Source organism: Cariama cristata, unplaced genomic scaffold, assembly GCF_000690535.1.
Source record: "Cariama cristata isolate BGI_N322 unplaced genomic scaffold, ASM69053v1 scaffold6566, whole genome shotgun sequence".
In the NCBI taxonomy this organism is placed as follows: domain Eukaryota; kingdom Metazoa; phylum Chordata; class Aves; order Cariamiformes; family Cariamidae; genus Cariama; species Cariama cristata.
The window spans coordinates 2,516-17,972 of NW_009620269.1; the positions used below are offsets into that span (position 1 = coordinate 2,516).

The following is a 15,457-nucleotide window of genomic DNA, read 5'->3' on the forward strand; positions in this document are numbered from 1 at the left end:
ATTCTAGCTAGAGATAAAGGCCAAATATCAGAAGAGTATCCTTCCTACAGGAAATAGGAGGTCAATCTAGCTACTCCACAAAATACTTGAGCTCTTGAATATTTTTGTGTATGTTTCAATCCTCAGGAGCTGCTGTAAATTAGCAACCAGACAGTTGAAATGCTCGCTCTTGTCTGCTGCATCCGTGGAAGTAAAAAGACCCAGTTCTTCTCCTAGGTTCATAGGCTCCTTTTATCTCAACAGAAGCTGTGACCTTTATCAGCAATAGATGCTAGATTCCAGACTACATGTATAAACCCTTGTTTATATGGTGTGATAAATCAAAGGCTAAAATAGCCTACAGGATTCCTTGCTGCATTGCACACTGTGAACAATCATTTACTTTTCAGGGGACCATTAATTAGCATTGATTTGTCTTCTTGCTCAAACTGTTCACAGGCATACGGATGGGAGGCTGCACGCCAGCTTGTGCAGCACCAGGAGCCTGTTATCCTGCAGCTTTTTACACAGGTTGAAAAGGTTTGCAAACAGAAGACACACTACATAGACTGAAGTTAATGTGATCTTCGAATTGCCCACTTTAAGTGGCTAATGAAAGATGAAACAGATGAGATAATATCAATAGGACCACTAGATTCATTTGGAACAAAAAGGGGGTTAATAAAACCGTGAGGATGAAATCTGAAGTCCATGAAAAGGCTCATGCTCTAGCCCAGTATTACAGAGTAAGAAATCCCTATGAATTCTTACAGAGTAAGAATCCCTATACGGTGCACAGGCACCAGGCTAACTCCGGGAAGTCAACACTGTAACGGCCTGGGTTTGTGGGGATGGTCCGCAAAAAAGATCATCACAAAATCTGAATGCACAGCGAACGTGTCGTCACAACCCTGCCCACCCCCCAAAGGTACAGGAAACCAGACAGGAAAGTCTTCTTGTGTTTTCTTAAGTAAACGCTACCTCAGCGACCCTGACTGAGACCATCATTTCTCCTCCTTCCTGAAGACCTTCTCTAGTGCCGTGCTAAGAGACCATGAAAGGCCAAATATCTGTCTGGGATAAATGGTCTCACCTGGTATCAGGTGTGTGGTCGTGCTGGGAGGAGAGATGAGACACATATGGTGGTAGCAGACCTCCTTGGAGCAGGGCTGATCTCTGGCAACAGAAGCTCAGCCCTCACTGACTATCAATGAGTAGGTGAAGCAACTCACACTCTTCTTGGGCTGAAAGGTACCGCTGAGAACGCAGCTCAGACCAGGCCAGCAGGCTCTAGTAACTACCACAACAGGGTACTTGGTGTTTAATTGAGCCAGCTAAGTCTTCAGTTCCCCAAACAGCGAGAATAGCTGTTTGAAGAGAGACATGCAGTGCACAAATGCCTGTGTGGGTGCCCAACGAATGCATAGCAGCACTGCAGAGCAGAGGTTGGGTGTAGAGCTGGTGCCCACTGCTCACTGGGGTTTTACTGCTCACCAGCTATGTCCTACCACTGCTTGCCACCAAGAGATCATTGGTCTTATATTTACCATACTGGCTAAAAAAGAAGCTAACACCTGGTGTTAGTGCTGGTGTTAAACTGAGCTCTTGCTTATTGCTGGCACAGACTCTAGAGCAAAAGCCAGTTTTAAGTAGAATCAAGTCTAGCTTTGTACTGATCCATCCTCCTTCTTCCTCCAGACAGCCCCAGGATCAGCAGGCACCAAAAAGATGGGCTATCAGTACCTCCTGTAAGAATAGGCAGTAATTAAAATTAGAAGATAAAGTTCCTTAGAAATAATATAACAAGCTAGGGACAGCATTTTAGCACTCCCACAGAAATGGGAGGTCTAAGATTACGTGGAACCTCAATTCCTTCGTGAACCTCCAAATCTTTTCAATAAATTTTCATTCATTCTCTTCAGTATTTATTTTCTTAACAGGTTAGGCTTCTCTCTTAGTATCAGATAGTTATACTGATCACCCTCTTGCATATGTGGGTTCTACCTGACTTCATGTAATAGTATCTGCTAATAACACAACCTTATAAAACTTGTTGTTTAGTAAGCTAGAACTATCTGTGGAAGACTCCCATCCAACCCAGCCTGCAGCAATACTGCCAGTGTTTTACATGGGGTCTCTGAGTGCCCTATTTAAAGGCTCTGCCTGCTGGGCTGGGGCAGGTGCTGGAGGGTGAGTTGATGGTGGTGGGAGGACACCACATTCATCAAGAGGATGAGTTCTCTTTGGAAACAGGATGTAAGGTTTGCTGGGGGGTAGGGAAACCAGGATTTGTTTCTCTAATGTAGAGAGAATTAGTGAGAAAACAGCTGACTGGCAGGTTCGAGGGAAACAAAGAATAACTTATGAAGATACTTTGGTGAGTAAAGATCTAGGTATTTTATTGTATGTATTAATGCTGAATGTTGAAGGGAAGCTGATATTAGTTTCCTATGAAGACCTGGTACTTGATATACTGACTAGTTCTGATTTAGAGCTTTGTTTCAGCTCTGGATTTGGATGATAATTATGTACACTTATGCTCTGCTTCATGGTTTGTGCCTCATGGACTCCAGTCATATCTGCCACAGCTGTCAGTAGGAGATATCTCAGATCTTGCACTCTTCTATTTATTAGAAACTGAACAATGTGCTCGGAGGGGGAGTATTGCTACCTCTTGAGGACCTCTGATCTTCTGTAGGAAAAAAACAACAACCTAACAGGTTGGAAGTTCACTTGTATTCTACTTTGCTTCTACTGTAGAGCAGGAGAAAGGAAAGGGAGGGACCCCTTGTAAAATTCCTGTTCTCCTGACCTGAAATCAAGACTACTGCTGATACGGATGGAGGTGGGACTAAGCTTCTCAGGTACCTGAGAGCAGCCCAAAGTGTGACTGTAGCTGGTGGTGCTCCATGTAATCACTGAGGAGTAACTTGTATTTGCTCCTCCTCTGTTCAGACAGTTTGTCCAAACGTGCTCCAGAAGAAGAAGGAGGTATTTAAAACCAGGCATATGATAGTGCTTAAGTGCTCTGAGTCAGAGGCATTATAGGTTCCTTTCAGGCTTCTCTCTGCTCTTCAGATGTGACACAGCTTTCAGCGACAAGTTATTCGCGATGCTGCTTATTCTGACCTAAATGAAACTATTGATGTCCGGTGGATTCTCAAATGGCTAGTTAGCACTTATTGGAAAATATACGTGCAGGGTTGAGATTCAGTGGATAATAGGTGTCTGTTGGATTTTTAACCATTAATAAAAGAAATTAGCATACTTCTGCATAGCTACACTCTGCCATATTTTGTTGTAAGTAATGTCTCCCTTGTTGAGTTTCAGCAGTTACTGAAACATGTCATAGTGATTAAAAGTGGCAGTATCCAGCTCACAAGGACAGAATATTTTCTAAAAGAGTATTGCCCTCCCTGGAAACATTACTGCTCTGGGGCTGCCTAGACCAAACACCAGAGGCATAAATTCCAGGTCACAAGAGTTGTAGTTTCATAGAAAACACCTCTAGCTATGCAACAATTAAACAGAGTACTTCAAAGCTTCCAATAGTTCTCTGTCATTTCTTTTGGTTTTAAAAGTGTTTAGTTACTGTAAATGGGGCATTAGCAAGTGTTTCTACTTACATGATGTGTTGTTTTCTACCCTCTGGTTATGCTGTGAATCTTAAAGTCTGGTGGAGAGACACCTCAAAGCTCATTTTGGAGCTGTTATGTACAGCAGAAAAACACAGAGGCTTGGTTAAGTCTCTGGACTCCATCTAAGAAGAGACAATAGGGACACAGTCATTTCTGCCCAAAACTCTGTCTCAAAGACCTTAGACTTCCTGCAATAAGAGCTGAAATCAAACTGCAGATCTGTGTTTCAGACCTCTGCAATTTAGAGTAACGTGTAGGGCTTGCTATTTTTGCAACTATTTTCAAATAGGTGAATTGTGAACATTAATGTAGCTCTACGTCACCTTTATCCATCTCCTCTAGTCTCAATGTTTGAATGTGGATAACTTCAGATTTAGAAAGCTGTACTGACACTCTCCATTTAGTTTTTATTCACTGTTGTCAAAAACTTTAAGACTATTCTGTTATCAGCCTGGCCTTCTCTCAACCCACCTTCCACCCCTGTTTTCAAATACCTCATGTTAGAACTGGAAATAAAAGTGCTTGCCTAATTATCTCTATTTTCAGCATAGCTAGCACTGTAAATTAGGCCATTTGTTGAACATCATATTGCAGATTCAGCTTGTCCAGCTAATTCATTTTAGCACTAAAAATCCTGTGCATTTTCCTCTTCCCCTCAAATCTTCTGTGCTTTTCTGATCACTCAGCAAACCCATAATGGTTTAGAAAGTTACCAAATATTTCACTTGCATATACCTTCTTCAAGGATGGACAAACATTAAAAGGTCTTCAACTCCACTCAAAGGTGACCTAATCCCCAGGAATCAAGGCACTTTAAGACACATTTATTTTCTAAAATGTTAATTCATTCCTTTGGCATGTTGGGGGTGGGTTGTTTGGTTTTTTGCTTGGTAATAAATTTCATATATGTAGAAAAGATATTTAGCCTAGAGCTGCTGGTTATTTTACCACTTCTGTTCAAGTCCTTAGAAAGCAGATCTGGACTAAACCCACAAATCAGATATAAACTTCCTAAGAGTGGGTGAATCCATAGGAGCATTGAGAGCATCTCAAGCAGATTGTGTGTATGATGCACTGGGAGAAGGTTTTACCCCAAATGTTGAATGCTGATGTGCACAAAAAGCTGCTGGCTGAGCTGAACGAACTGACAGCCATCACCAAGGATGCAAAGTGAAGATGTGATTTTTAAACCCTGCATCTCTGAGATTGGGTGCTTTATATTGGGCTGAAGGGAGATGTCTCTGCATGAAAATTAGTAGCCTGAAATTCAGGCACCTTTCCTTAAGATACGTGAGAGAAAGAGGTAAATCTTCTCAGTAAATGATTGAACAACTTTTCAAAGCACAGTTGCCTCTGTCCAATAATTTAATGACTTCAGGGTCTGGACAGTTTGGCTTTTAATCCTCTCTTCTGAAGTTTGACCTGTCTTTCATGTCCTCTCTCTATCCCTAGTCATCAGTATTTACAGGTGGATAGTGCCATTTTAATCCATTTCATGGGAAAACATATTTCTTCAGGTAGCACTAAAGGAAGAATGTTATGAACCATGAAAGCATGCAAATCTTCTCACACCCTGTATACAACTTTTTTGGGGTGAGAAGTGTTTGAAACAGTGCCTTCCACAATGCCTTAAAAATAAAGAAACCCATCTTTTTGTAACTACAGCAAAACATAGCTCTTCAAATCTTCCCTGCACTTTGTTGGTGATGTTGCTAGAACTTTTTTTGACCGATGATGATTTACATTTCACCTATCCTCAGTTCATGGCGATTTTCCAAGATGAGGTACTATCAAAACAATTTAGAATTAGCTGTGACAACCGACAATTGCGTGGGTGGTACAAAAGGCTTTTAGAAATAAACATTATTTTATACAACAGACATGAATACATGTTTTAATGAAGTGATTCACAATGATAATATTATTGACTTGTTAAGATTAAAGAGGTCTGCCATATGCTGTGTCTAGTGCTTCAGATGGTTTCATATTTATTTTTACTTTTTTTTAAGTTATGCATATTAACAACAGATGTTGAATTTTAAAAGGATCCAATAATTGAGGGGAAATCATTCCAAAGCTGAGTGCTGATGGTTTTGTCGTCTTAATGATTCAAAATACTTTGTATATAGTGACTCAGAAAGTAATTTTTAATTGGTGATGTAGCTCATAGCTAACTCTTGCACAGGATATTTGGATTATTTTCATCCTACTTCCTCCAGAGTTGCATCCAGTTGCTGAGGAGTGGGTTGGTTGAATGCTTGCCTCAGAACCCCATCCCCAGTCTTTCAAATATTTTTATAAAAAACTCCTTTCACAGGTGCATCCGCCCTCAACCCATCTGTCTCTGGACCGTACACTAAGGGCTCTGCATGCACAGACCCCACACTAACGGTTCACGCATACACCTGGCTGGCCCCTATTCAAGCTCGCTGTGGGGCTGAGGGATGGGAGGAAAGATGCAACAAAGCCGATACGCTGAACTGGCACTCTGCAAGTGAGGGATCGCACTGACAAGAAGACTTGAAAAATTCGTACATTCATACAGAAACACAGCCTCTGGGTGCTTATAGCCTTAGCCTTTGGATGGTTAGTGTTTGCTTGAAGTCCAAAAGTATTATTTATTATTTCTTTTTTTTCTTTCTTTCTTGCCCTGCCTCCACCAACCCAAGACAGGCTTGTTTTACAATACAGTGCATCGCTTCGCCTTCCCACTCCCAAATGCAGCTGGCCACACACACCTGAGCTGTGACGGATGGCAACCCCTGACACCGCATCACAGCTACCACGGCATTTGGCTGCCACCTTCTCACTAGAGCGTTGGCCTGTCTTGTCGTGGGTGTGATGGGGTAGCTGAACACAACTCCCTGTGACTGAGAAACCCTAGACAGAGCGATGACACCTCGTGCCATCCGGCCTCACAGGAGCACCAGTTGCCTCCAGCTGAGCACATCACTTTGTTGATGGTGTTGCAGAGGGGATCCTGAGCTTAGTCGGAGAGATCCTTAGCTCACATCACCATCACGAGGCTCTCACAGACCACAGTGCTAACACCCCTCCTGCTGCCGTGAGCCATAGACTGCATTCCCAGCATATTGTCTGGAAACCAAGAGCTGTGCTCAGCAGGAGAAGCAGCTCTCCTTGCAACACTGGAAAGCAGCAAGCTTCTCTTTGCAGCCTTGCTAGCTGCTGAAGCAACATCTCCAGCGCCTAGTGGGAATGTAGGAATCATCGGAAATGTAGATGTAGGGATTAAAGCCATCATCTCCTTTTGTATGTCTCCTGCAGAGAAGAAAACACAAGGAAATTATAATGTAATGGTGATAATTAACATAAACAAGATGCAAAGAATGGAGAACCCAGTCAGCTGCAAATAGATAGCAGTCATCCCAGATTTATTTCCAATGGGCTGGAGACACAAAACAACGAGCTCCTGAGAGCATGTTTTATTTATAGTAATTACTAGCTTCATTAACTTAGTTTGACAGAGCAGGCTGTAGAAAGGGAAAACATGCAACAACAAGCAAGTAAGTCAATCCTGTCAGCTTCTTGGCAAAGAGAGTAGATTTTTAGACCCCAAAGGGACACAACTCCCAGTGAGATCTATTTGAGCTTCATGCCCTTAACCCCTCACTTTGTGCCCTGTAGAGAGGCAGCCCGGCCATCTCGTAACCTGTTCTGAACCGTTTACACCATCCCTCGTGTAATTCTGGGTGGGTCCCTAAAGGAGAGAGCACTTAGATGTCTTTTCTTTCCCTGGGAAGCACCAAGAAAACACAAGTATTCTTCCTAATTTCAGGTGGCTACTAGGATTTTAACATCCTCGAGGCTCCTGCTTCTACTGACTAGATGATCAATGGTTTCAAAAGTCTGGAGGAGGGCTGGGAGAGCAGGGAGCAGAGAAACATACACAAAATTTGATTGAAATCAGCCTGGGGAAAGCTTGTCCCATCTGGTTTTATCGGTACACGATCAGAATGTACTTGAAACCTGCTCTTGAAACAGGGAGTGTGATAATGACTTCTGAAGAAAAGGTCCCGTTAATATGGGCAGGGTACCTTTGATGCATCTGTAGTTGCTCTCTGGGATTTTCAGTGAAGCAAACTCTTGTTGATGTGGAGGGAAATCAGGTACAAAAGACCAGAGTTAGCGATGGGTTTGACCCAGAATGAGGACACTGAGTGTGGGGAGAGGTATTTACTTGATGCAGCCACCAAAGCCGGTGCTCCCAGTGGCAGGCAGGCCAGGTGTGCTCCTGCCAGCTGCAGATCTGCACAGCAAATGGTTGGGTGCAGACTGTGTGTCAGGCACAAATGGCTGTTTCTGCTGGCAGAAAGAAGTTTAAGAGAGAAGAGGGTGATCTCCATTTTAGAAAGCCTCCCTGATTTCTCTATGCTTTCTGTGAGGCAGAAATGTCTGCTTTCACCCTTAGGCAACCTTTTTTCCAGGGGAATGAGGGGGAATGCAACTATTTTTCTGAGAAAAGGAAAAGGTAGTGGGCAGTGAGAGGAAAGGGCTGGAGGTAAAAATTTATATTACATTTCTTCACGCAGAAGTGGCAAAGACAGCAGTGGCTTTACCACTAGCACGCTGTTTGTCTCTCTGCCCTCTTCTAATCTGGTGGGTAGATTGATGGATGCATTGTACAGTTCTGTCTGATTTGGCTTTTTTTTTTCTTCCCCAACTGCAGGTGTACCATTTTTGGCTTACACCCATACCCTGTATAATCTTAGACATCTAATTATAACTCACCATTGACACTTCAACAGGCAAGAGTCGCTCAATTAAAACTGTACAGAGCATCTGCTGTTCTGCTGGTATGAAAAATACCAGCTTTTCCAGCCAATCTATCAGCTGGGAAGCACTCACCGTGCTCCTATGAGTAATGGCCTTATGGCAGGATCTGCTTTCGCCCACCCCAGATAAACTGCCATTCCCCAAATATGATGCAAATACTGCTCTCGCAGTTTTCTTCATCCAAGTATAAGGAAAATTTATTTAAAGCAAGGCATTGCACAAACAAGTTAGTCTTTGTTGCCTGCTCTGAGCTGCAATTTTCAAGGTGGGGGAGAGACCAGCTCCACTGACTCTAACTGAGGTTTGATTAACTGTTGTTTTTCTTTGGCTGCCTGATTTCAGATTTAGTGACCTTTGTTCACTGTCTAATCTGTTTTTAATTCCTGATCAAATACTGATTTACTTTTTTATGTGTTTCATAAGTACATTGCCTTTTTAATACCAATCCCATGTTTGACCATAAGAAGTAGCTTATGTTTGATCAAGCATTGCTGCATCTATAAACATTGGAAATACAGTGTATTTGCTAGAGGGATGCTCTGTGAGTCCTTCCAACAGCTATGCAGAATAGCTTCAAATTGTGAAGCTGTGATTCCTGCTATCTAAATCTGTGCTCTTCACTTTAAGTGAAGACATCTCACTCTCCCCTGCCTCTCCCCATTAACTGCTTCTATATCTCTGTTAATCTCCACATTTAAGCTATGCAGAGCCTTCCTAGCTGTAAAGGCTTGGCCCCAGTGAAATCTCCCAGATGATTTTTACGATGAGTGGATGTGGTCCTACGTGGGTCTTCCATTTCCAAAGCCCAAGACTCACCATGCTCTGATAATCCACTTGCTGGCTAATGCATTTAATATTTACGTGAAAACACCACACAGAGCACGTGTACATCTAGAAGTGTTTAGCAGAGACTGCCCTTGAGGAACAGTCTGAGGAGCCATCATAAATAACATGTATTTGCTGCTGTAAAATGCAGAACACCTGGGTCTCTACCTGCTAAAAATCTCTCAGTACATGTAAACAACTGGAATGAAAACGCAGCAGACAAGGAGCGTGTAGCATTCTGCCGTACCTCAGCCCAGATGCAAACCCTGCTCCATCCCTGCAAAGCAGCTGCTCTGCGGTGTGCGAGTCCTTGGATTTGAACGTAAGCAAGAAACAACAGCTAAAACTGTTACAGGGAAAGTTAATAGGTTCACCAAAGTTTGAACCGGGTTACTTTGTAAAATCAAAGCATGCAATGATTTCTTAAATTGTATTTAAAAATTATACCACCAAAAATATTGTAGTGATGAGCCCTGGTCCCTCAAAGAACCATAGCAGTTCCCCAGAGAGTGGTGGAGATCAGCAAACACATTTCACATGATGGCCTTTAATATAATTATTTGCCTAACCGGATTAAAGAAACACACCAACGAGCCTCTAAATCTTGTATTGTTTATTACTCTGGATATCAGAGAAAACAGTAATTACACTAGGCAGAGATTCTTGGGGCTCTATTCAGAGGCGGGGCTGAGTGGATGTGGCTGTGCCTTGGTCCCTGCCACCCTGCGGGACCCCCAGCCCTTCTGCTTGGGGCCAGACCTCCCTTGTGCCCCGTGCAGGGAAATCCTGGAAAAACGGCCTTGCAGGATCACTGAGATGAGCCAAGGGGGCTGCCAAGGAGAGAGAAGGAGCTTCAGGAGCCCACGGCTGGGGAACACGGATCATTTCAGGATGCATCTGCAAAACCTCGATCTGAGAAGGGCCTGAAGCAAGGGGCAGGCTCTGAGCTTTCTTCTGCAAATGCAAGTCCTGACAGGTTCAAGGCATATACAGGTTAAACCAGCACTTAAATGAGGGTTCCAACTGTGCTGGGCACTCCTGAGGACCTTCTTGACATGACAGACCTCAGCACTGCTCTAACGGCAGATTCAGAGGCTGCCGGGAGCCAGCGTTCGTCTCTGTGGCAACAATATATGCACTGAACAGCCCTTCATTTCTGTCTCAAGGAAAAAAAGAAGAAAAAAAATAGAGAGAGAAATCCCTCTTGTTTGCTTCGTGCAGCTCTCTGCAGCAGCCATCTGAAGTCACTAACATTCAAGAGAACATTAAGAAGCCAAACTGCAGTGCTGGCACAAATGAGGGTAAAAACATGAAGAGTAAGAAGGAAATAATCCCAGGCCTGTGGTGGTTAACAAGAGTCTTCCCAGTTACTCTGCTGGGCTTTGGATCGCTCTGGATTACAGTGCTGCCTGTATTTAGTGCATGAGGTTGTAAACACTACGGGCCATCTCAATGCTAATTAACCTTTACAAACTGACAAATTAACAGGTTGAAGTAACATAATTCTGTAGAAGAAAAATCTCTAAAAATCAGGATTTTGTTGTTATTTAAAGCTGCTTTTGGCAGTGTCTTTTCAGTGCTCTCTGTGTCCTATTCTCTGTTCTCTTCAAAAAAGCCCTGAAACAAAAGCTGAAAACCTTATAAAACTTTGGGCTCTATGGAAGGGGTTTTTTGACTTTTTGAAATCACTAGTTATTCCAGTAACTTGCTATATTGAGCTTGAAGGAAAAACAACTTCCTAAAATTCAGCAAAAGTAAAACAAGCTTTAATAGGTCATTCAGATCTTGAAATCAGGGTAAGCAAGGCAGATGCAGTTAATCACAGAGTGAACGCAAGTAAAGCCCACTTTAAAAGGGCCTCCTTGATTCAACATCTCTGTAACCAACTTCTGCTACCCAGTTCCTCATTACCAGCAGCAGAACAGCTTGACACTCTAAGGAAATTTGTGAAAAGAGATTTCAAATGTTTTTCCAATGCTTTTCCCACTGTGTGCATATGCACCTCTATATTTTTTTAACCAGACTAAGTTTACTGAATGCTGATGAGCAAAATGATATTCACAGTTTCACAGTAGGAGTACATTTACAAACTAGAGAAACCATCCTCTCTTTCTTCCCTTTCCCTCTTGTCTATTTGCATTGCCTCACAGCGCATACATTTCTGGCCATGTGCAGTTGCGGTCGGACAGATGTACTTGCTGACCATGGCCAAAACTGCCCTGGGACTGAGCTTCTTCTCCAGCTGATGTCAGCTCAGTATCAGGCAGTTCCTCAAGCCATCCCAGATTACAGTTGAGCAGGCTGGAAGAAGCAATGTCTGCTTTCAGAACTTTGTCCCTTATACTTCTGCATTATCTCAGATATTTTCAGTTCAGAGAGGAAGAAGCTAGGTTGATTATAGCTTCTAACTCCCTCATCTGATTGAAAAGTGACTGTCAAAGGAAATTGTTTCTTCATAAAAGACTCCTTCAAAAGAGAGCACTTGCCACTCTGCTCCATTTGACAGGTGTTTCTTTGACTGGTCACGCAAAGCCCATACATGGCTCAATGTCAACAGCCCCTTCAACCCCCTGTCTCTTAACAGACACCACCAGAAGTGCTCCTGAAGACAGTGTCAAAGTCTCTGTCTATCTCTGGAGATCAAAGCTGATGGCAGCTTTGTCAGACATCAAAATCGGTTCCTCAATGAATAAGTGGAAAGCATCTCAGCACTCACAAGGTTACTATGACGTCCACTCCTCTGGCTGGGAACACAGCTGACTTGCAGTAGAGACAGCAAATTGGGGTTACACGAGCCAATGACAAAAATACATTTCAATGTTGGTAAAGTGGTGGTATGTCTTAATGTTGCCCTCTTTGGATGATTTTCCACCACAAGCTATGTTTACAGTCTGTCCATCCTTGATGACAGCGCCAGCACATCCACCAAATAGTCTGTTGCACACTCTGCATCGCCGTTGCACCTCATAAAAATAACATCACTCCAGTTTTATTTCCCCTCTCACAATACTGCATCTCACCTTGCTATATGCTCTGCTGCAGGTTCACAAGACACGGGAGATTTGGGATTGCATGATAATGCTGGGTTCAGAAAATGCAAAGCACAGATTCCTGCCCATCATGGTTGCCCACAGCGGGCAGATGAGCGGCTCTGTTGCGAAGGTTACTCCTCCATCCACACGGCCAGCAGCAAGGAGAAAATGGCAGTAAGGGAGGAAACCACGGAGGGCAGACACAGCACACCCCACCAAGGGCCACGGGCATGCAAGCGAGCCAGTCGTCTTGTACAGGGGTGCTTGGAGGGAGAGCAAGTGAGCTGATGCCATCACCCTGCGCATCACTGGCACCCGCAGGGGTGGGGAAGGGCCCTGCACTCTCTGCCCAGCTGGCAGAGGGAGGCTCAGGGCAGCTCCTACCAACCCGGTTTCCAGCCCACAGTTGAGATGGCTGCTCAGGAAGGGCATTTCGGAGAGCCTTAGGGTATTTTCAGCATGACCCTCACCCAAGAGAACTACAGAAATATTGTTAGTCTTCTGCTTTAGACCCTGTGCTAAGGACCGGACTCTGGGTCGATATGCAGATTTAATTTTTACCTGATCTAAACCACTTCCTCATTGAGGTATTTAGGTCTCATTTTCATCCTTACTTCTCCCTGTCCCAAAATCCCATACCTGTACTGCCAGCAATATCCAAAACAGACAGGGAGGATCCCTGTAGTTTACATAAGGGTATCTTTTTGTTCTAACATCTCCTTGGCCTCCAGCTCCCGTCAAAGAAGTAGGGACATTTTTGGGACATGACGTCTGCCTCTCCTTCTCCAGTAGGAGCGGAGGAGCTGGGGAAGATACGCAAGGGACTTATGTTGTTATAATTGAGCCCTGAGGGAAAAAAATCAGGAATGAGGACTAATTAGAAGTGGAAAAGACTTACAGTGTTACCGTACAAAGGAAATGCACTCCCACCAGCTCTCGTTTACAGCACCACGCTGGCCATAATGCAGTTTGTAGTGGGTCCAATTTTCTTCTTTCTCCAGGCAAACATTTTCTTCAGCTCCCCCCTGAAGCTGTCATGGAGCCAGGCATAGAGGAAGGCATTGGTACAAGCAGACATCATTGCAAACCAGTGGCACAGCAGCTGGATGAAGTTGAAGTACTGCTTGTCAATCAAGCTGATGTCTATGTCCTTTATCATGTTGAAGATGTGCAGAGGCAGCCAACAGACTCCAAAGGCTGCCACCACTAAGACGAGCAAGCGAAAAGTCTTTCTCCTCCTTGCACGGTCCCACTCAGCTTGGCCCTGGGTGACATTGCCTGGGACTACACGGTTTTTCAGCTTGACTGAGATTCTCAGGTAGGACAGGGAGATGACAGCCAAAGGCAGTACATAGGTGATGATGAGCGTGCTGTAGGCGTAAGCTAAGCGATCTCTTTTCATGTGGAACCAAAACTCCTCGCAGATGGAGAAGTCCAGTTCTGGGAACTCTGCATGGTAAGTGTGGACCAAGGCTGGGGCAGCCAAGGTACAGCTCAGCAGCCAAATAGCAGCCAGGATATAAGCACAAATAGGGATTGTGAGCCTTCTGCGGAAGGGGTACACCATAGCGTAATACCTATCCACAGCTATGACAGTCAAGGTAAAGACAGACACAAACACAGTGACGGGTTGCATCAGGAAAACAAAGTAGCACATGAAACGCCCGTACACCCATCCTCTGGGCTCAAAGGCATAGGCGAGTGTCAGGGGCACACAGGTTGCACACATGAGCATGTCTGAGAAAGCCAGATTGCCTACCAGAAAGTTGGTGACGTTGTGCATTTTTTTTGTCTTGCAGATAACATAAATGAGAAGGTAATTCCCAATGACACCAATAAAAACCACTAGCGAGTAGCAGGGGATGATGAGTGGCTTGAAGGACTGAACAAACTGGAGCCCTGAGAATAGATTGCTGGCATTGCTGTGAATCGCAGAGAGGAAGCTTTGGGAGGTTAAATTGTCCGAATTCATCATTTCCCTCCTTTTGTCGTCTGCCGTCAGCTGAGCGAAGTGGTTACCACTGCACTACTCCTGCACTCAATCAGGGTGGATAATGAGTGGATTACTGACTGTCCAGAGGTTACCACATGGATAGTAAACAAGCATCCGTAAAAGCAAAAGGAGAAGTTGTAGTCCTTGAGAGGCAGCTTTCAGCAATTCCTAAGGAAAAAAATCAAATACAACCAATTTCCATTCAAGTCCCCCTGTATTTGCTATTAAATCTAGGTTTTGACAGCATGCCACTTAATAAACATTTAATGAAGTGGGTACTTACTGCTGTGGTTTTTTAATCCCATGTGATTTTCCTGTGGATGCCAAGAAGTATCCTAGGTGTCTGTCTTCTGCAAAACCAGGAGCTTGTGTGTGTGTGCGTGTGTCAGAGAGAGAGAGAGGATATATGAGTGAGAAAGAGGGTGATGCGCATTTACAAGCTAAGTGGAGATCAGTGTTTTTAAACAGTCTTCACTACTAGGTCATGACAGATGTGTGTATAAGCTTTTATTCCTATTGGTTATCCTGGGTATTACGTTGCTCTTTGCGTGTTTCTTACTGATAGTAATTAGTTCTAGAATATCCTTTCAAAAATTCCCTTCTCCTTCCAGTGCATCTCTAATTACCCCTCACAGCTAAAAATCAATTTACATTCATTAACACCAGCCTGCACAGTATCTGATCCAGAATTCACTTTGCCACAGCCCTCAGAGTGTCCAAAAAAAGCTACCTGTGAATTTGTTGCTATAATGTGACTGTAAAATAGAATTTTAATAACATGCTGAAGCCAAAGAAATGTTTGTGCCACTAGAGGGACTCAGCTACGTACCTGGTGAAAGAAGTTAGGATTGGAAATGTGCATTTCGCATGTAGTGCAAAGGATCTTAATTTATTTAAATTTCTTTTCTAATGGTGGTACAATGTTTGCCCACCCTTTGTGACTATTTTCTGTGGGGTTTACACGTCTTTAAAAGTAAACACGTGTGAGCATCTGAAAAGAAACATTAGCATCCAAATAGCTCTGCTGTGAGGGTTTACTTGCTGTGAACTACAGCAAACTCCTAATATTGCAGCTGCCCAAAGATATCTGGGGTGTTTCTTCATTCCTAGAGTAGGTTTGTTATCCTTTTCTGTACCAAACAAGTGCTAACCAGTCTGTAAAACTGTTTGTACTTGTTTTGTTTGGTTCAGACACT

The 15,457-nt window shown here is 43.6% G+C and overlaps 1 protein-coding gene across 1 annotated transcript; it reads right to left on the reverse strand.

Annotated features, from left to right (window-relative positions):
* Window positions 1-13,187: 13,187 nt before the first annotated feature.
* Window positions 13,188-14,269, reverse strand: LOC104162745 (prolactin-releasing peptide receptor-like). The gene has a single exon (XM_009701553.1). It carries the CDS (start codon window positions 14,241-14,243, stop codon window positions 13,209-13,211), a length of 1,035 nt encoding a protein of 344 aa, XP_009699855.1. The 5' UTR covers window positions 14,244-14,269; the 3' UTR covers window positions 13,188-13,208.
* Between the last annotated feature and the right edge of the window lie 1,188 nt (window positions 14,270-15,457).

Bases quoted from the DNA above. Each gene is read 5' to 3' on its own strand.
- LOC104162745 (XM_009701553.1), bottom strand. From the start codon at position 14,243: ATGATGAATTCGGACAATTTAACCTCCCAAAGCTTCCTCTCTGCGATT.